Here is a 21,623-nt window from a genome sequence, read left to right as displayed (position 1 = left end):
CTGGTGCTTTTCTTCGGCAAAACCTCGAGCCGGAAAAAAGCGGCAGCCATGTTCATGCAAATGCCACGGGGGATATTTAAATATCCCCCGCGGAATTTGCAATTCCGAAGTGTCTCATTAGCATCCTTTTTACGGAAAAGGGTGCCAGTGTAGACACAGCCTAAGACACTTTGCAGAAAACCTAGACATTGCACTGTCTCCTCTGGCCCAACAGATGGCACTAGACCAGGGAAAATACAGGTTGAACCTCTCTAGTCTGGCACTCTCTGGTCTGGCAACCTCCATGGTCCGGCAACTATTTGAATAGCCGGATGTCCTCTTACCATGGGTGTGGCCAAGTTTCCCACAGTCCCATAAAGTTTGTTTACAGCCACCATTCCTGGCTCTCAGGGTTCTGTGCTGTTATTTAGTTCCTATTTACCCTCAAATGTCTTCCAAGAACCCAGCAAGCAGTGGAAGAGTTGATAATGCTGCTAGATAATATTGACCTTCCCTTGGTTCGGCAAACACCGGTCAGGTCCCAAAGGCGCCAGACTAGAGAAGTTCAAGCTGTAATAAAAATAAACCAATCCATAAAAGAGAACAACATTATAGACTGGAACTAGCTGGAAAAGCAGCATTTTGCTCTGCAAAAGTTTTCACGGAAAAAAACCAAACAACCTTTCAAACATTTTTAAGCATGCCAATGGAACAATGGAAGGGCAAAATTTCTTTCCCTGCTTACAAGTTGTGATTCGTTCCTGATTTCTTCTACTTTGGAGACAGTGCTATGGCTATCCTGCTGGTTATTTTGCGGAAGTGGATATGCAAATGGAACGCTCATTTGCATATCGTCTTCCGATTCTTTTAGCAGAAGAGGTTTTGCTGATAAAAAGCCCTGTATAGATGGGGCTATTTGTAGGGAAATAACTCGTTTAAGCAAGATCCCTTAATAGGTTTACAGAAGCGTGCGCAAAAGGTTTTTTTCCCCCTGACAATTGGCCCCATCTACCCAGGGCTTTTTATCAGCAAAACCTCTTTCACCAAAAGAATCGGAAGATGATATGCAAATGAGCGTTCCATTTGCATCTCCTCTTCCGGGAAAAAAAATGGCAATGGTTTTCGTAGAAACGTCATTTTCAGTGACTTCATATTTTAATTTTCTGAAGGGTTTTTTTTTCCCAAAATTATTTTGGGGGAAAGCCAAGTGTTCAGAATTTTGTAAATGTTTTGCATTTTTCATATTTTGTTCTTCTGTATACTTTCCGGGTGCCTGCCAACTTTTGCCATGTGGAAACCAATTTAAGAGTGTTTCTGAAAGTAATACTTGGTGTTTAAATTAACATTTATTTAAAATCAAAAGTGTTACTTACAAAACCACACTTCTACTTCCCCTACAAACACATACCAGCCTCTCATTCAGGCTGTGGCTACACGGCCATTTTTCTGCAGAAGAGGATATGCAAATGGCTGCTCATTTGCATATTGTCTTCCAATTTATTTATTTATTTATTCGTTCATTAGTTCTAACCTTCAACTCTATGACCATGTGCAAATTACAACAGAAGGAGCAAATAAAGTGCTTTTTTTCCTATGTTAGCTTATAGTACTGACGAAGTAATAGCAAACATCATAAAAACAAAGGGAATGAACAGAAAGTCATTAAATAGCTCAACAGGGAACATTCACACAATTAATTTTTCACTGGTTGTGAGATTGTTTTCCAGTGCAATTATTTAGATTCAGCCCCCATGGTCTGAACAGCTGATGCAGCTAGAAAATACCCAGCCAAAACAAGGGGAAAATATGCAGAAGTACTTGTAACTTGGAGTCCGAGGGGAATTAAACTTTTAGCTGACATTTGCAAATGAACCTTAAAAGCATCGAACGCTTCTTAGTGTCTTGCGCACACATTGACCTTCCAGTGCAATTATTTAGATTCAGCCCCCGTGGTCTGAACAGCTGATGCAGCTAGAAAATACCCAGCCAAAACAAGGGGAAAATATACAGAAGTACTTGTAACTTGGAGTCCGAGGGGAATTAAACTTTTAGCTGACATTTGCAAATGAACCTTAAAAGCATCGAACGCTTCTTAGTGTCTTGCGCACACATTGATCTTCCTCCTTATCTCAGTTTCATTTGCTCGCTTACTAAAAACTTGACCAAGTGCCATCAAAAAGCTTTCACCTACCTCGGCTTCACGGCCCAGAACTTGTCTTCAAAGATGCTGCAGTTAAAATAAAAGGCACCCACCCCGGCTATGTGTCTGTTCTGCAAATTCTTATGGGTAGAATATAATGGTGACACCGACCCACAATTCCTTCTTGCTCACACAGAGTCCACCTAAAAACCACATAAGGGCCAGCATCTGTCCCGGGTACCTCCAAAGCCTTTTCACAGGAACATCCAGACTATTCGATTTCCAGTTCAGCCTGCCTCTCCTATCTGCCCTCCTTCGTTTTCCTCTTGGATCCACCACGGACACTCTCGGTCCCATGTTAAGCGACCACATTTTGATCTGGGAGCCAATGTAAGGAAGCAGGAAGGAGCTCTCCATAAGCCGCTGATCCCTGTCCCATGTAACCTTAACTCCCCACTTTGTTGAGCACTGTCAGGAGACAGCGAGAGCTAATGGAGCCTGGTTCGGAGACAGTCAAAGAAAACCCACTTCCTGGCTGCTTGTGTCTAGGAGGCCCTTGCGGGCGGCTGTCTCACATCTCTGCCAGCTGTGGATTTTCTTAGCCTGGGGCTGCTTAAGATTCATAGAATCATAGAACCATAGAGCTCGAAGAGACCTCAGAAGGTCATCAAGTCCAGCCCCCTGATCTAGGCAGGACCAATCCCAACTAAATCAACCCAGCCAGGGCTTTGTCAAGCCGAGACAAACACCTCTAGGGATGGAGACTCCACTACTTCCCTAGGTAACCCATCCCAGTGCTTCCCCACCCCCCTAGTGAAATAGTTTTTCCTAATATCCAACCTGGACTTCTCCCACCACAACTTGAGCCCATTGCTCCTTGTTCTGCCATCTGTCACTACTGAGAACAGCCTTTCGCCAGCCTCTTTGGAACATCCCTTCAGGAAGTTGAAGGCTGCTCTCAAATCCCCCCTCACTCTTCGCTTCTGCAGACTAAAAAGACCCAACTTCCTCAACCTCTCCTCATAAGTCATATGCTCCAGCCCCCTAATCATTTTGGTTTCCCTCCACTGGACCCTCTCCAATGTGTCCACATCCTTTTTGTAGTGGGGGGGCCCAGAACTGGACACAATACTCACCAGAGCCAAATAAAGGGGAATAATGACATCTCTGGATCTGCTGGCAATGCTCCTCTTAATGCAACCTAATATGCCATTCGCCTTCTTGGCTACAAGGGCGCCCTGTTGACTCATATCCAGCTTCTCGTCCACTGTAACCCCCAGGTCCTTTTCTGCAGAACTACTGCTTAATTGGTTGGTCCCCAGCCTGTAACAATGCTTGGGATTCTTCCGTCCCAAGGGCAGGACTCTACACTTGTCCTTGTTGAACCTCATCAGATTTCTTGTGGCCCAATCCTCCAATTTGTCTAAGTCACTCTGGACCCTCTCTCTGCCCTCCAGCGTATCTACCTCTCCCCCTAGCTTAGTGTCATCTGCAAACTTCCTGAGGGTGCAATCCATCCCCTCATCCAGGTCATTCATAAAGATATTGAACAAAACCGGTCCTAGAACCATGGAGCACTCCGCTAGAAACCGACCGACATCGTGACACCGAGTTGTTGATCACTACCCGCTGGGCCCGGCCTTCTATTGTCTCAACCCATCTTCAGACGGCACTGCCTCCCTGGTCCACCGGCACAGCTAAGCTGAGGGTATTTCCACACTGCAATCACATGGTTTGGCTGCAGTTTACACAGTCTGATCCCCAACTAGCTTTAATCTTGACCAGTGTTTCTCAACCAGTGGTGCGAGTACCCTTAGAGGCACTCGAGAGAAGCCTGGGGGGTACGTCAGCTCACCTGAAATTTGGAGAAAACTGAATGTTTGGTTTAAGTTTTATAGCGTTTTAGTATTTTTATACGTTTTATACCCGCTATGATTAAGTTGTTTAAACAAATGAGTTGCAATGATAGCAAAATGTTGCGGGTCTGAAAACTGTAGGTACTGGAGTACTTATAATTTAAAAAAAAAAAACTTTATAAATAAAAGTTGAGAAACACTAATCTAGATTGTACTGGAGCAATGAGGCTGGAACCTCGAGGAAAGGCTCAGGTGGCTAGTCTAATGCTTGGGAGCATAGACACATCTTACAGTCGGAGAAAGGCAATTCCTGTCACCCTAAGAATTTCCTCTTCCTAAGAGACAACAGTTAGATCAATTTAACTGCATTACACTGGGGTGATGTCAGCCTACCGCATTCAGGAGCAAGTTTTAAATTTGACGTGTAAACCAGGAAGGAGAGGGCTTTGCAAGGGCCACATCACAGAGCAAATTAAACGAGAAAAATACACTGTTAAAAAAAAAAATCTGTTAAGCTCTATTGAGGATCTTCTTGAGCGTAGTTCGGCGCATGCGGCGGCGGGTGTTTTCTCAGCCTTCTCCTGTCAGCCCCCCGGCATCACATCCTCTCTTGGCATCCCGTCGGATTTGCTGCAGATCCAGTAGCGCTGTGTGTGGCACCAGGATGAAGTGGCAAAGCTGTCGCTCAGGTACACGCAGTCGCCTTTTCCTCTCACCGGAAACCTGCGACAAAAGATGCCCAGGAGATCAGAGCCTGTGCCCTGCCAGAATAGCCCCACAAAATTGCCCGCCTTCTGCACCACGTATCCAGTTATTCCATTCAAACCTTCCCTGGCAAGAAGCGGGAGAAGGGGAGATAAAGAGCTGAAAATGTTGATCTCCGGGAGACTCAAGGAACTGTCTTTTGGCTGCACCAGCAATGCAAGATGCCTTTGAACATAAACGTGGGGCACAAACACCGTTATTTCTGTAGCACGGCTGTGACTTCCGGGATTAGCCTGACTGAATCTACACCAGCAGCCATTGGTATGGACTCTGCATGGGCACCAGAGTCTCTTGTCCTACTTCTTTTTCTCTAGGGAAGAGGAGGAAGGGCTAAAGTCCAGATTTTGAAAGGTATTTAGAGGTTGCTCCTCTGCTCAGTTGTGCAAGACTTAAGTGACTTAGGACCTAAGCAGTGGAGGATCAGGCACTGGACCAATGGGCCTCTACCAATTAGGGAACCCTGGAAAAATAGGGGGGAATTTTTTTTTACAAATGTGCCCAAATGCATCCCTTTGTCTATTTGGACCCCAGCAAAGTGACTAGCTAGGAAAAGACTCACAGGTTGTTGAACTGTTTGCTGTTCACCCACTGCCAGGACTGATCTGATACACGCTTCAGGCCAATCCAGTGCTCAGAGATGCCTTTATAGCGCATGATGAACATCTTTAAAAAAATGCACATCATTCATTATCATCTGTCATGTTCATGAAGCAGTTAAACTATTTTCAGCACCAGAGAGGCTTGTTACCCAAATGAATCCATTTCCTAGCACAGATGGTCCCTGAATCTGCAGATAGCCTCAAACATCACTAGGTTTCAGAGTTAACACAAATGGCACTGAAGTGTGCCATTGATAGCTAACCTTCTGAGACTATGTCCAGACTGCAGGTTTCATTCGGAAGAGCTCTTCCGTAAGAGATCTTCTGGAAAAACTTTCGAAAGAGAGCGTCTACACAGCAAAAGTGCAACGAAAAAATGATGTGCTTTCTCAAAAGATAGTGTCCAACCAATGTGGATGCTATCTCGCATTTCAGTGCGACCGAGTGACCACCAGGGCACCTGTGCTTTTTCAAGGAGGCCTTTTTTTTTTTGAAAAAAAAAAACCACTTTCTTCCGTGTCCACACATGCCTTTTTCCGAAAAAGCTTTTTTGGAAAAAGGCTTCTTCCTTGTAGAACGAGGTTTACCGCCATCAGAAAATCCCCTCCATTCTTTCGACTTTGTCGAAAGAACGCAAAAGCGGTGTGGACGTAGTATTGTTTTTCCAGAAAAACTCTTCAGTGTAGACATACCAAGACTAACGTTATCTGTCTTGTCGCAAACTGTTTAATAGCATCATCCAACCAACATGCTTACTCGCTTCTACTGGACATAGTGAAAGGTATTGGGGGGAGGGGGAATGGGGTGAATATCACTTGTCTATAAGACTCATACATTTTAAGGCCAGAAGGGAACATCAGAAACGACCATCTAGTCTTGAGTTCCACTAGACCAGTGGTTCTCAACCATGGGCCCTATGGCTCCCCAGGGGTCATGCCCTACCTCTAGAGGGCCACATGGAAAAAACGGTGAATTATGTAGCTTTTTTTCCAACCAACAGCGGCTATGAGGTGGGCCACAGAGGTAAAGGAAGCTCAGAAGGGGGCCATGAGCAAAAAGAGGTTGAGAAACACTACACTAGACCACAGGCCATAGAAGCTCACCCACCCACTCCTAGGACAGACTTTGAACCTCAGAAGTCCTCAAATGACAATTGAAAGAGTTCAAGTGACACAGAAGCCAAGGCTTACACTGGTTTATACCTGCAAGGGACCCACGCAAGGCTGTTCTCCAACAGAGATTTGTTTTAAAGATGAATAATCTGTACGGCTGTGTCTAGATCCAGAAAAACTTGCCAGCTGTCTACACTGGCCGCTTGAATTTCCGCAAGAACACTGACGATCTCATGCTCCCGTTCGGGCAAAAGTCTTTTTCCGAAAGACTTTTGCGCAAAAGGGCCAGTGTAGACAGCACAGTAGTGTTTTCTGCAAAAAAGCCCTGATCGCGAAAACGGCAATCGGGGCTTTTTTGCGGAAAACCGTGTCTAGATTGGCCACGGACGCTTTTCCGCAAAAAAGCATTTTCGGAAAATCATGCCCGTGTAGACGTAGCCTATCTGTCTGAGATTTGGACATGGCTGCCAGAGCTTTTGTACCCTCTGCTCTTCCCTCATACGAGCTCTAGAAGGAACCCCTGAGGGAGGAACACAACAACATGCAGCTTGGCCCCTCTACTGGTCTTAGTTTGGGGGTTTCCCTTACCAGGTCTTTTTCCGTGTCAATCCCAGCCAGGGAGGCATTGAACGAGGAGCAGAAACTCTGGCTGGAGTTCCAGGTCCCTTCAGCGTCCGAGAAATAGTAGCATTTTCCTCGGTACCCGACCCAGCCATCCGGGCAGCAGGCCCCAGGGCATTTTGCAATTTGCTGGGCTGATGTGGAGACATGAGGCAGGTTGGATTCTGGAGGCCATCTCACTGAAGTGAAGAGAGTAACAGTGATAAGCAAATGAGGAGTCTTGTGTCACCTCAGGCTACGCCTACACAGCAGCGTGATTTCGGAATAACTAACGTTATTCCGAAATCACGGCGCCCGCGTCCACACAAAAGCAGTTAACTCGACATAACGTCGAAATAATTACCAGCCAGAGGACTTCTAACTCTGACCTCATTACACTCATTTCACGAGGATTAAGGGAAGTCGGGGGAAGAGGGCTCTATTTCGAAATACCTGCTGTGTAGACGCGTCCAAATTCGAAATAAGCTATTTCAAATTAAGCTACACACTGAGGGCATGTCTAGACTACGTTTTGATTTCGAAAGAGGATATGCAAATTCTGTGGGTATTTGCATATCTTCCGATTGCATTTTCAAAAGAGTCTCTTAGAAAAGTGAAAGTAGTCTAGACACTTTTTCGGAAACAAAAAATCTCTTTTCAAAAAACAGTGTAAACCTCCTTTTCAGAAGAGCTTTTTTTTTTTTTCAAAAAAGGGTTTTTTTCCAAAAAAAAAAAAATGTGCCCAGAAGACTTTCACTTTTGAAAGAGCCTCTCTCGAAAATGTGATCGGAAGAAGATAGGCAAATTCTGTGGGACTTTGCATATCCTCTTTCAAAAAATGTTTGTCGTTTAGACATAGCCATAGGGCGCATCTACACAGCACCCAAAATTTGAAAAAAGGGATGTAATTTGCATGACACAAATTGTATCGCTTATTCTAGTCTATTTTGAAATAGCTTACTTCATTTGGCGCTGTCTACATAGCACCACATTTTGAAATACCACGCTGTTTCGAGCTACCCCTTACTCCTCATGGAATGAGGTTTACAGGGATGGCGAAATAGCACATCCGCTACACTTCGAAATAGCAGATTCGTTCATGAGATGTGGGGTAGCTATTTCGGGATCCCGAAATAACTTTCCTGTGTAGATATACCCTTAGGCTACGTCTACACTGGCACCCTTTTCCAGAAATGCTTAAAACGGAAAACTTTTCCGTTATAAGCATTTTCGGAAAAAGAGCGTCTACATTGGCAGGATGCTTTTCCGGAAAAGCACTTTTTGCAGAAAAGCGTCCGTGCCAATGTAGACGCGCTTTTCCGCAAAAAAACCCTGATCGCCATTTTCGCAATCGGGGCTTTTTTGCGGAAAAGAAATCTGTGCTGTCTACACTGGCCCTTTTCTGGAACAGTTTTCCGGAAAAGGACTTTTGCCCGACTGGGAGCAGCATGGTTTTTCCGGAAAAACACTGACGATTTTACATTAGATCGTCAGTGCTTTTCCGGAAATTCAAGGGGCCAGTGTAGACAGCTGGCAAGTTATTCCAGAAAAGCGGCTGATTTTCCGGAATAAGTGGCCAGTGTAGACACAGCCTTACTGTAGCTCAATTTGCGGTGCTTATTTCGAGTTTAGACCCACCGTGTCAATGCACCCCTTCAAGGTGAACACATTTATTTGGGCATCGGCTTTCCTGGGTAAAAAACACTTAGTTGGATGGATGGAGTGGATATCCCAGAGTAACACTAAAAGGAGACTTTGCCCCTTTGCTGTTTCTAAATTCAAGGGAGGAAGTGGATCTACATACCGCCTTGGGTATCGTGGGTAACATTTTTCTGAGCTGATGAATGGGTCCTGGACCAGCTGCAAACTCAGAGTTGCCCGTTTAAAAGTGTTTCAGTTGTTGGCTCGGGGTGGATTTATGTGCTGGCCTAGTGCATTCACGTTTCGGAAGCTTTTGGGTCCAGGTTCCATTGACACACCAAAACCAGCTGCTGGATTTTCGAAAGGGCTCTGACCGTCTGGCCCGGGTCATTTTAAAATCAAGGGGGATGTGACAGGGGCCAGCCAAGGCCGAGAACTCACCGAGGAAAAGTATCGCGACCACAGCAACAATCAGCGCAACGGTTATGACTCCAATGCCAATGATCAGCCAGCTTTTCTGCCCGGCAGCTTCCCTGGGTTTGGGGCTGGGCAGGTCACCTGAAAGAGAACAAGCCCCGTTCATGTCCCTCACGTCACCCGAGGCGGTGGCAGCGGATCGAGCTGATTGCAGGCCACGAAACATTTTGCTGATCTGACCCAACTGCAGGCCCCGCCCCCTGCAGCTCCCATTGCAGCTCTTTGTTCCCAGTTCCCGGCCAATGGGCAACAGGGCTGACAGCCACTGTGGGTCCCTGGGCAAGGTGTGGGGCGGGCCAGCTTCACCATTCCGGAAGGGGCGGAGCTTGGGGAGGAAGGGGGCGGGGCCAAGGCAGCCCTCAGTACCACCCGGAACACGGCATTCCGACAATTGGAGCTCCAGCTGCTGCCACTGCTGCGGAACTGCCAGAACCCTGGAGTCATTGCGTCCCGCCCCCATCGGCAGACCAGCCAATGGGAGCAGAGAACCACGGCCACTGGGAGCTGCAGGGGGCGGGGCCTACAGATGGTTAACGTCAGCAAAATATTCTCCTGCCCCATAGGGGCTGCATGCAGCTGCCTTCCTCTGCACCAGCTGGATTTGGTCCCATCAGCCTGTATGTTGTGGGAGATCAGGTCACGCTCCATGAGCCGGGCACCAGCACATCTGGTTTCACCTGGGCCCCTTTTCCCTGGGAATCAGTTTCTCTCAGTGTCACAAGACTGGATTTTAAAGGGAGAAACCAGGTCACTGCTGCACCCAAAGGGGGAGAGGGGCTCCCCCTAAGTATGTACAAAGGGGGGCATGTGAGGTGTCAAACAAAAGCTTGTGTTGTACTGATTCTGTATATGCGATTCATGTATTTGTATGATGTCTGCATGTGGAGTTATAAATACAGACTCTGTGTTGATGCTGGAAGATTTTCTGTCCGAGACAGAGCAATAGGCAAGGAATGTTCAGCCAGACTATGCTAATTATCAAGGCTCTCTAGGAATGTGGAATGTGTCTGGGACCTACAAAGCAGCCAGGGCATAATGGCTGCCAGCATGTGAAACAGGGATAGGTCACTGGGCTATGTGACCTGCTCTGACCAGGAAGATGCCAGGAGAGGTGTATAAGGCCATGTGACAATCTCCATCTAGTCTTCAGTTCTGCTACTGCTCCCAGATGCAGCCTTGCGAGGAACAGCGCGCCAGGAAAAGCCATTGGCCCATCTTGACATAGGATGTGCCCCAGAGACTTTTAAGATAGCGGTTTGTAACATCTCTGCTGAGAGCCTGTATTGAGAACTGAGCGATACGATGCATGTCCTGTATTTTCCTTAACAACGTTACTCTCCATCTTTTCTTTCTTCTATTAATAAACCTTTCAATTTTAGATTCTAAAGGATCGGCCCAGCGTGATCTTGTGGGTAGGATCCAAAGTGTAAATTGACCGGGATCTGTGGCTGGTTCTTTGGGACCGGAAAGACCCATTCGGGGTAGGTGACATTGGGTTCTATAACCCCTCACCTGTGTGTTAGGCCTGGAGTTGATAGTGGCCCAGGGAGAGCTGGGGAGCCAGAGGGGTTTTGCTCATGAGGCTTCTTGCTGGCCAGATTGGCAGCTGAAGCATTTGGCATGACTGGTTTGTGGCCTCTTTGGGAAGGGACTCCAGTCTGGGGCTGTAAGGAGCCTTGTTTTTGAGCAATTCGCCCTGAACGGACGCCCTCAGTGGTGCCAAGATCCGGCCCAGCCCGTCACACTCAGGCGCTCAGGTCCACCAGCCCAGGTCTGATTCCAGTCGGGGCGCTGGCCCCTAACCTGCTGCTCCTCCCACCTCAGTCTGTGTTTCCGCATCGAATGCAAGAAGCCGGCTTCATGGAAGGCCGCGGGAAATCTGGCAAATCCCACAGTGTCACTGCCTTGGCCTTGACACAGACCCTTCCCCTCCAGCGCCCGAGGCTCTCTGCCATCGGGGCAGGGGGAGTGGATATCTGCACCCCTGCTCGGTGGTATCGTCACCACCACTTTGCAGCTGGGGAAACTGAGGCGAGCGAGAGCCAGGGCTTGCCCGGGGGCACAGTGAGTCAGCAGCAGGCCCGTGGACGCGTAACGGCGAGCGCATGACCCCGAGTGCTGTGTGTTAGTCACAAGGCTTCTCCTTCTGCCCTGTTTCCTTTTAGCTTCCCTAAAGCGCCTCATCTGACTGTTTTTCAAGCTCGTGCCAGCTGGCCAAAATCACAAAGGCTCCAAAACGTCAGCAAAAAAAAGCACTTTCCTGCCTTTCTCCGACACCCGTAGGACCCTCGGGAAGCAGATAAGCCAGCTCCCAATACTGGGGCCATTGGGGCCGACAGACACTGCAAGCCAGGAGCAAGGTGTGGGGGGGCCCAGGTACGTGCCCCTGGAAGGGGTGGAGCCTCAGGCAGAAGGGGCGGGGCCTGTGGCAGTCAGCCCTCAGTGTCACTCAGCGTGTGGCATTGGGCCCTCCCCCCAGCCCTCAGGCACACACGGAGTGGCACTCTGGCAGCACTTAAAAGGGGCTTAGGGAGCCAGACAGTAATAGCAATGGCAGCTGGGAACTCTGTGCCCCTTTGAAATGCCGGGCCCCTGTTCAATTGCCCCCTTCCTCCTCCCCGCTCTGCGAGCCTGACTGGAGCCGCCCTGGTCAGACTGGCCAAAACAGGACCAAGCGTCAGCCAATCCAGGCTGGTCTCCACCACAGACTCCGTGTCACCTTTGGCAAATCTCTTAGATGGCTTCGAAAGATCCCAAGTGATTTAAGAATTTAAACCCCATTAAAAAAATAACTTCACTTCGATACGAAGGAGCCTACGTTTCATCGGGGCTGGGGGGAGGAAGTCAATGGAAATCAGGCTCCAAAGTCCTCCAAGTCCAAAGTCCTTCATGCAATGCACAGTCCACCTGCGGAACTCCTTGCCAAAGGATATTGTAAAGGGCAGGACTACCAGGATTCTTTTGAAGGTGAGGAAGCTTTACAAGCGTTACTCCTCACCTCTCCATGACCTCAGTTTCCCTGTTTGTGGTAAGGTAGAGATGATGCAAACTTCACAGCCTGGGGGGTTAAGGTTATTTCTGGCTGTTTGTAAGGGGTGCAAAGACTGTGGATGGAGAGTGCTGTCAAACTGTTTGAATAAATGACCCTTCAGTGAAAACTGTTTGGGGCAGACGAATTAAGAGAGATTAAGAAGACTGAGCTTTTTCATCTCAGAAAAGAGGAGACTAAGGGGGGATAGGATAGAGGTCTAGAAAATCATGACTGGTGTGGAGACAGTGAATAAGGAAAAGTTATTGATGTGCACCCCTAAAACAAGAACTAGGATCACCAAATAAAATCATTAGGTAGCTGGTTTAAAACAAAAGGAAGTATTTCTTCATGCAATGCACAGTCAACCTGCGGAACTCCTTGCCACAGGATATTATAAAGGGCAGGACTTTTCCAGAGTTAGATCCATCAATGGCTATTAGCTAGGCTGGATAAGAATGGTGTCCCAAGCCTCTGTTTGCCAGAGGCTGGAATTGGGCGACCCCTTGATGATCCCCTGTTCTGGGGGTAGCTAGCGTTGGTCATTACTGGCACACAGGACACTGGGCTAGATGGATCTTTGGTCTGACTCAGTCTGGCCATTGTTAGACATTAACAGTTTCTTTGAAACACTTCGGTGGTGGATCGGTAAATGCTTAACCCACATCAAAATATTCCAGACGGAAGCATTTCAGCGGGCCCAGCCGATGAAGCCACATGGGAGCGTACGTCTGCAGAAACCTGTGTTTGCATGACCAAGCTGCCCAGTGTATCCCCCGCCCCCAGCTGTTCTTAGCCAGGCCCATGCTGGGTTTCTGGGTGCAACACCAGGAAACTTGACTAACCTGAGTTGAAAGCCGAAAGAGAAAGATCTAATCCATTGAATCATCTGAACGCCCTTCCAAGAACAGCGCCTGACACACCCTGACCATCAGCAGATGAAACTGAAACTTAGGACCTCGGAAACCACAGGGAGGTGCCTCTGCTTCATGAGCTAAAAGCAGCACTGGGCAACTTCACGAAGTGGGTTGTACCCACGAAAGCTCATCATCCCATCCACATGATTTGTGAGTCTTTAAGGTGCTGCTCGACTATTCGTTGTTTTTTACGTTTTTCTAGGCTAGCGAGTGGGATGTGGAATAATCCTCACCAAGACAGCTTCCCGGGCCAGGGCAGTTTGGGCAATTACGCTTGCACCCCTAGAATTTGCGGGGGGGACTTGCGCCCCTAGAATTTGCGGGGGGAAGGTAGCAGTGCTGTGATTGGCTGCAGAGGGAGCATGTGGTTCTCACAGGCTATGTCTAGAATACAGGTGTAACTGCCACCAGGCGGATTTGAACCTGGGACCTCTGAAGGGGAGTATAAGAGCCTCTATCCTCAGAGCTAAAAGCCAGCTGGCTCCCAGCCCATGCTGTAGAGGTTTCTCGGTGTTAGCTGCTTCTGTGGTCTAGGTACCACTTGCATTGCTCAGTAACCACACTACGGCTAGGTCTACACTCGCGGCTTCTTGTGCAAGTACAGCTGTTCTTGCACAAGAATCTGCAGAGCAACCACACTGCCCGCCCGCTCTTGTGCAAGGAAATTTACAGTCCGGCGTGGTAAGAGAGGGCTCCTTGCGCAAGAGTTACGCTCTTTTTTATCAGGCGTAAGCCCTCTTGCGCAGGAGCTCTTGTGCAAGAGGGCAGTGTGGACGCTCGGCAGGGATTTCTTGCGCAAGAAAGCCCTCTGGCTAAAATGGCCATCAGAGCTTTCTTGCGCAAGAGAGCGTTCACACGGCCATGGGAGCTCTTGCGCAAAAGCACAGCTCGCACGTGGCCGTGTGGACGTTTTCTTGCACAAGACTTCTTGCACAAGAACCCTTGCTCAAGATGTTCTTGTGCAAGAAGCCGCCAGTGTAGACATAGCCTACGTCTGTGGGTTACACAGGCGTCTTTCGGAAGAAGCTTTTCTGGAAGAGATCTTCCACAAAAACGTCTTCCGAAAGAAAGCGTCCCCACTGCCAAAGCGCATTGAAAAAACGATCTGGTTTTTCAACAGAGATTGTCCACACTGAATGAATGTTCCCTTGCATGTAAGCTGTGATTGCTATGGGCAGAGTGGCCACCAGGGCACCTGTGCTTTTTCCTCTTCTTGCGAAAGATCTTCCCTTTCCTCATCCACACACGCCTTTTTCTCAAAGAGCTCTTTCGGGAAAAGGCTTCTTCCTCTTAGAAAGGAGATTATCAATGCCAGAAAAAACCCTCTGGCTAAGTCTACACTGGCATGATTTTCCGGAAATGCTTTTAACGGAAAAGTTTTCCATTAAAAGCATTTTCGGAAAAAAGCATTTTCGTCCAGATTGGCACGGATGCTTTTCTGCAAAAGCACTTTTTGAGGAAAAACGTCTGTGCCAATCTAGACGCGCTTTTGCGCCAAAAAAACCAGATCGCCATTTTAGCCATCTGGGCTTTTTTGTGCAAGACAGTACTGGGCTGTCTACACTGGCCCTCTTGCGCAAATGATTGGCGCAAGAGGGCTTTTGCCCGAACGGGAGCAGCATAGTATTTCCGCAAGAAGCACTGATTTCTTACATGAGATCGTCAATGTTCTTGCGGAAATTCAAGGGGCCCGTGTAGACAGCTGGCAAGCTTTTCCGCAAAAGCAGCTGATTTTGCGGAAAAACTGGCCAGTCTAGACACAGCCTCTGTTTTTTCAATTTACTTTCAAAGGAACACACTTGCAGTGTGGATGTTTCTCAAGTTTTGTTGGAAAAACAGCCGTTTTTCCAACGAAACGCGGTAGTGTAGACATACCTTTAGTCAGTGTTGTGTGCAATCAGCCCGCCCCTTCCTTCCGGTACCCTAGCTTTAGGCCTGTCGCTTTCGTAATAATGGTAACCCCACTCAGCAAAATATCTCGCGGGCCACACACAGAACCCTGATGGGCCTTTTGCTTAGCTACGCCTGTAGCGGACACCTTCACCTCTCGCTGTCACTAGAGGGGGGACAGAGCCCCACGCCCAGCAAACCCACAAAAACACGTGCTCCAGCCCCACAACTGACATCACGTGGCGTGTGCTTGGAAAAGAGCAGCTGCACCTAGGAGCTTGGGACCCAAGATTCTGGATGCCAGTTGCTGGATAGATCGGGTTGCCAACTTTGTAATATTAAAAAAAACCGGACACTCCGGCAGGAGTGCTGGAACCAACCCACTCCTCTTCCCTGAGAGCTTGCCCATGAGCTGTTCTTCTTCCTCCCTCCTTCCTCTTTCCCTCCCTCCCCTGCCTGAGTTGGGAGGGACTCATCGGCAGATGACCTGGCACCTCCCCACTTCCCCCACCATCAGTAACTGGACTTTGCGTGTCCTTCCAGTCGATCTGACTGGACACTATTAGATCCCTTTTCGGCCAGATTTTCCAGTCGAAAACAGGCATCTCGGTTCCCTAAGAACAGATGGAGCCTCTCGGGTGCTCGGTAAATCGCCAGTTACCTGGTCTCTCATTGAGAGGCTGTTCGGAATCCATGGGATCCGCCCCTTTTCCCACCTCTCCTATCTCACCCAGCCAGACGAATGTAGGGGCAAGTGCTGCGCTCGGACCAGTTCCTGCCTAGCTGCAGTCGGGTTCAATTTGGAAGCTGCGGTCAACTCGCTCTCCCCCGGCCAGTTCCTGGACTGATCTGAAATAAAAAAACACACACGCTGTCCTGATTTTCACCGCTACAAAAACTCCAAAGGGATATAGAAACTAAAGCGGAGGGAGAGAAATTTCACAAACTGGGGAAACAAAGAGAAATGACACACAGGGGGAACCAGCTCAAATGGGGGGATTTCAAGGAGGCCAGCTCGAGGTCAGCCAAAATATCCCTTTCTTTTTCAGGAAAGTCTCACACACACACACACACACACACACACACACACACACACACACACACACACACAAAGCAGCGAGAGATTTCATTGACAGTAGCTGCTGCTTCAGAACAACCCTTGTTAACAACTTTCAGCCAGTCAGAAACTTTTTTGCCCGAAACTGACGCCATCCAGGCAGCAGGTGTGCATGTACTGGCAAGTTTTTTTAATAGCCCGCATCACCCCCCTTCCCAGCATCCCCACTCTCCAGGGAAAACCCCTGTGGCAAGCAAGTTTGTGTGAGGGATGTTAGATAGTGGGTACTGGAATGTCTATGTCACCACAGGAAATTGTAATGGTGACACAACTTTTCGATGGTGCCCGGGGGACGGGCCAGCAGCCAGCTCTCTCCCGGCCCCACAACCAGGAAGTCCCCTGCCACCGTACGCTGCTGCCTCTGTATCAGTTAATCAGCAGCGTGGGGTGGCAGGTGGAAGCCAATCTGCAAGGGGAGCCAGTTAAAAAAAGAGCTGCCCATGCAAACCAACTGCCTGTCGCCCCCTGCTGCTGCCTCTGATACAGAGGCAGCAGCACAGGGTGGCAGCAGCCCCTGTCCATGGGGTGGTCCGAGCTCCCCACAGACAGAGGCTGCTCCCCTCCTCCTGCTTCCTCTGATACAGAGGCAGCAAGGCGGGGGAAATGCGAGTAGTCAACAAGATTAATCGATAAGCCCAGGCATGTTGGCTAATCGTCTAACGAGGCTTCGTAGTCATCCCTAGTTTGTGCGGCTGGAGCCAGGGGAGGCCTGTCCCAGCAATTCCTCCCCTGGCTGCAACACCGCAACCTGACGGCCGCTTCTCTGCCAGTGCCGGAAAACGGCAGCTTTGAGCGTCCAATGGCAGCTTGCCAACACGCAGAATAGGCTGTGCTGCTGGTCTATGAGCCTAAGAAAGTTGTAGCCGCGCGACTATGCTCCAAAATCCATCGAATTTTGACTGGTGTAAATCCCTCCGGTTGATCTTTTCGGCTGGTTTCTTCTGGAGCGAGAACGAAACCAGCTGAAGGGAGACAATCCATTGAAGGACCATTAACGGGAGGGGCAAAAAATGCCCTAAAAACGGGAGGGTGTACAAGTGCCCAAACCATGCCCCCACCCCTCCACGGCATGCCACCCTCCTGGTGCTCTGCCCCTTCCCCCAAGACCCTGCCCTCTCACCGCCTCTTCCCCACAAGACTCCACTCCTCTCCCCCCATCACTCACTCCTCTCCCCCCATCGCTCACTCATCTCCCCCCATCGCTCACCCTTACGGCCAGCAAATGTGCTGGATTCGTGGACCCCCATTCTGGTGTCCCAGGCATCTCCATTAGGTACTCACCTCAGCAGGACTCAACCTAGTCAATGTCGTGTGACCATGGCATCCGCGTGCCCAACATAGGGCAGCTCCAGAGAAGAAAAGGCAGGCACTGGATCACCGCTGGAAAACTCCTTTCCACCTCCTAGGCACTTGTTTCACACCCCTTGGAAGGGCGGTCCTTAGGAGGGGGTGAGTCCAGGACAGCTGCCGCTTCTGCTCTGGCTCTTCCCACCCTTGCACCCCCTCTTCCCTCAAGACCTTGCTCCCTCTTCGCTTGAGTGGCAGAGCGGGGCCGCTCATACCAGCCCCCATGCCACCCCGGCCCCACATCCCCTTAAGGGGGGGGTGCCAGCTCTGTGCTGCCATCTTTTATCTCCCTGAAACACAACACCCCAAAAATTGTGGACACCAGGGCAACTGCCCCAAACTGGAACCCAGAGCGCTGGAATAAACACACACACAGAGAACAATCCAATGAGTGGAGGAAAGCGAAAGATTTATTGACAGAGGGACGGAGGGAGAAAAACAGAGTTGGGGCGTAAAACAGGGTTACATCCAACTCGTGTTACTGGCTGAAAGGGCAGGCACCGAGCAATGAGCAAGTTGAGGGGTCCCAGGCAATGTTCCAGGCTAGCGGTGAGTCTTGGGGGTTCCCAGTCGTCTTCGATGGCAGTGATCTTTCCCTGGACCCCAGCAAGCCCCTCCGGTGCCCTCTTCTGCCGCTGTCTGCAAAGCCACGCCAAGCAACGACCTCCCCCCTTATCGCACAACATCCTCCCGTCTTGCTCCCGAGGCAAAGTCACAAGCTGTGAGTCCCACACCGCTCCAGGCAGCTCCGGTTTGTCCTCCGGTTCTCGGCTCTGTGTGACAGCTCTGCGCTATAGTGCTTGCTGGCGCTCTCTTTCTCTCTCACACACACTCTCACTCTCTCTCACACACACACTCTCACTCTCTCTCACACACACACTCTCACGCTCTCTCACACACACACACACACACGCTCTCACACACACACACGCTCTCACACACACACATGCTCTCTCACACACACACACTCGCTCTCTCACACACACTCGCTCTCTCACACACACTTTCTCTCTCTCACACACACTCACTCTCTCTCTCACACACTCACACTCACACTCTCACACGCACACACTCACTCTCTCTCTCACACACACATACTCTCTCAAACACACACACTCACACACACTTTCTCTCACACACACACTCACTCTCTCTCACTCACACTCTCTCACACACACACTCACACTCACACACACTCTCTCTCTCTCTCACACACACACACACACACACACTCACTCTCACACACACACACACACACACACTCACTCTCTCTCTCTCTCTCTCACACACACACACACTATGTCTACACGGGCAGCTTCTCACACAAGAGCTCTTTTGCAGAAGAGTTCTTGTGTAAAAACTCTTCCACAAGAGAGTGTCTACATTGTCGTGTGCTTTTGCACAAGAGCATCCATGCCAGTGTAGACGCTCTCTTGTGCAAGAAAGCTCCGATGGCCATTTTAACCATCGGGCTTTCTTGCGCAAGTAATTCATGTTGCCTGGCTACACTGGCCTCTTCTGGAAGAGCTCTTGCGCAAAAGGGCGTCTTCCTGAGCGGGAGCGTCAGAGTTCTCACACAAGAAGCCCTGATTTTCTACAGTACGACGACAGTTTACTTGTGCAAGAACACGCGGCCAGTGTAGACAGGCAGCACGTTTTTGCACAAGAGCGGCCGCTTTTGCATGAGATCGCACCAGTGTAGACACAGCCTCTCTCTCTCTCTCTCTCTCTCTCACACACACACTCACACTCACACTCACACACAGAGTCATACTGGGTCATTGCGATCTGCACTGATTGCCAGGGGAGAGCACCCTGCTGAGCCCCCATCCTCCTCCCTGTGGCACAGCACCCCCTTGCAGCACACTGGAGGCTGCAATTGCCGCCAGGGGATAGCACGCCCTGCTGAGTCTGCTCCCTAGCACCATTCTGGGGCATTGCAGGCAGCATTGACTGCAAAGGAAGAGCACCCCCTGCTTAGCCCTCCACCTGGCTCCCTGCAGCACAGAACCCTCCCCCCCCCCCCCCCCCCCGCTTTCCCCTGGAGTGTCGCACTGGGGGGAGCCCTGATTGCCAGGGGACAGCGCCCCCTGCTGAGCCTGCTCCCAGTGGCACAGCGCCCCCTACTGCCTCATTAGGGCCAGCGCTGACTGCCAGGGGACAGCGCCCCCTGCTGAGACCCCCCCAACACACACACCTTTCCCTGCAGTACAGGTGCTGACCCCGCCAGGGAGAGCGCCCCCAGCTGCCAGGACAGAGAAGAGGCAAGAAAGAAAGCAGTAAAGTGAGCCTAAGGCATGGAGGATGGGGGGGGGGGGTAAGGGAAGTTCACACAGGCAGCAGCTAATCCGGAGTCAGTCCTTCTAGAGCAGTAGTCCCCAACATAGTGCCCGTGGGCACCATGGCGCCCGACGGTCCATTTCTGTGCGCCCGCCGAGTGAAAGGGCCGGCCCCGCCCCTGGGTGCACGGCGCATGGACGGTGCCGGCCCCCTGGGCGCACGGCATATGGGCAGCATCGACCCCAGGCACGCAGCACATGGGCGGCCTCGCCCCCGAGTGCGCAGTGTTTGGGTGGCCCTGCCCTGGGTGCGCGGTGCAAGGGAGGTGCCAGCCCCTGGGCTCACGGCACAGGGGAGGCACCGGCCCCGGGCGTGCAGCACAGGACCGGCGCCAGCCCCAGGAGTGCAGCGCATGGGTGGCGCCAGCACCGGGCGCGCGCCATATGGGGGGCCCCACCCCCGGGTGCGTGTGTGGCTCAGTCCCCGGGTGCCCAGCAGCTCCAAAAGGTTCTAGAGTAACATTATCCTACACAGAGGGGAACAACCATCTGGATGGATGAGAGGCAGTTTTCCACAATAACAAGGGTGGGATCCTATAACACCTGCAATATTTCTCCCCCTTCAGTGCCAGCTCCTGCCCCAAATCGGCTCAACTCCTCCTCCTGCCCCTCCCCAGCCCCAAGGCTAAACTAAGTCTCCAATCCAGTGTCCCACTCCCTGAAAAAACACAACAGATGCAACTGCATCTCTCCCATGTCTCCCCTGCAGTGAGCCACTGCCCCTCCCCAAGCAAGCAGGCAGGAGAGATTAACCCTCCTCCCCCCCTCAAAGCAGGCAAAGAGGAAGTAGCCGCGCCCCCCCTGCAGCCCAATGCGGAGTCTTTCCCCTGTAGGCAGCACCCTTAAGCCACAAACTCACCCACAGAGGTAGGAACCTTTGCTGGAGCTGAGAGGCAACTGAACCACAGCCCCGATTTCCAAGAATCCGAAAGAGAAACTAAACTGCTCCTGCAGTGTCATCAAGCGTCCCACAAGACACACTTCACCTAGCAGCCAAAAACACAACTCCCCCACCCCCACACCCCCACACTCCATCCAGCAGTGGTGGGAACCTTTCTTCTGTCGGGGGCCACTAACCCACAGAAAAATCAGTGCGTGTGTGTGGTGATGGTGGTGATAGTGGGGGTTACACTGAAGAAAAATCCCTCACAACTCACTGCCCTCCCCTGCTCCCATTAAGGTGGGAAGCAAAAACCTCACCCCTCAGTCACTCTTAACTGGGTGCAGGCTTGTACTCCAGTCCTGTGTGGAAGGGCAGGGCAGGGCAAGGGGGAGGGGAGTGGGAATGACTCAGGCTGCAGGGCTCTTCCCTTGCTGGATAGACAGCTGGGCTAGGTGGGAGGGTCCGGACCCCAGAAATCTACCCAGAAATGAAACAGCCCCAGCCCTGCGAGCCTGTGTCAGCTGGCACCAACCACATTTTTTCTTTGCTGTGTACAGATACTGTCACTGGCCTCTACGGGGTGAGGGACGGTTGTTTTGTCCTGGATGAGCTATGGCCTCCCCTTCTTGGACTATTTTAACCGGTTATATATAGGTCAGTGGTGGGGAGATGTGATGAGTGACCAGCAGGGCAGCGATGGAGAGGTGAGATGAATGGCCAGCAGAGGGCGCAAGAGAGCAGGTGGCTGTCAAGTGACCAATGGCCAGCAGGGGGCACCAGAGAGCAGGGGGGGCTGACGAGTGACCAATGGGCAGCAGGGGGCTCCAGAGAGCAGGGGGGCTGACGAGTGACCAATGGCCAGCAGGGGGCGCCAGAGAGCAGCGAGCAGGCTGCTGGCGAATGACCAATGGGCAGCAGGGGGCGCCAGAGAGC

The 21,623-nt window shown here is 50.7% G+C and overlaps 1 protein-coding gene across 2 annotated transcripts; it reads right to left on the bottom strand.

Moving 5' to 3' along the window:
• Positions 1-4,141: 4,141 nt before the first annotated feature.
• Positions 4,142-20,779, bottom strand: LOC102462209 (C-type lectin domain family 2 member B-like). Of its 2 annotated transcripts, XM_075914184.2 has the most exons (6): positions 20,667-20,779; positions 15,666-15,853; positions 9,134-9,250; positions 7,040-7,251; positions 5,300-5,403; positions 4,142-4,698 (listed from the first exon to the last, which is right to left on the bottom strand). In XM_075914184.2, exons 2-6 carry the CDS (start codon positions 15,697-15,699, stop codon positions 4,560-4,562), a joined length of 606 nt encoding a protein of 201 aa, XP_075770299.2. In that variant the 5' UTR covers positions 15,700-15,853; positions 20,667-20,779; the 3' UTR covers positions 4,142-4,559. The 2 variants fall into 2 exon arrangements, with proteins under 2 accessions (XP_075770299.2, XP_075770300.2); XM_075914185.2 differs by lacking the exon at positions 5,300-5,403.
• Positions 20,780-21,623: the final 844 nt, after the last annotated feature.

Source organism: Pelodiscus sinensis, chromosome 19 (assembly GCF_052426305.1).
Source record: "Pelodiscus sinensis isolate ZL-2025 chromosome 19, ASM5242630v1, whole genome shotgun sequence".
Lineage (NCBI taxonomy): Eukaryota > Metazoa > Chordata > Testudines > Trionychidae > Pelodiscus > Pelodiscus sinensis.
This window is presented reverse-complemented; position numbering and strand designations above follow the sequence as displayed.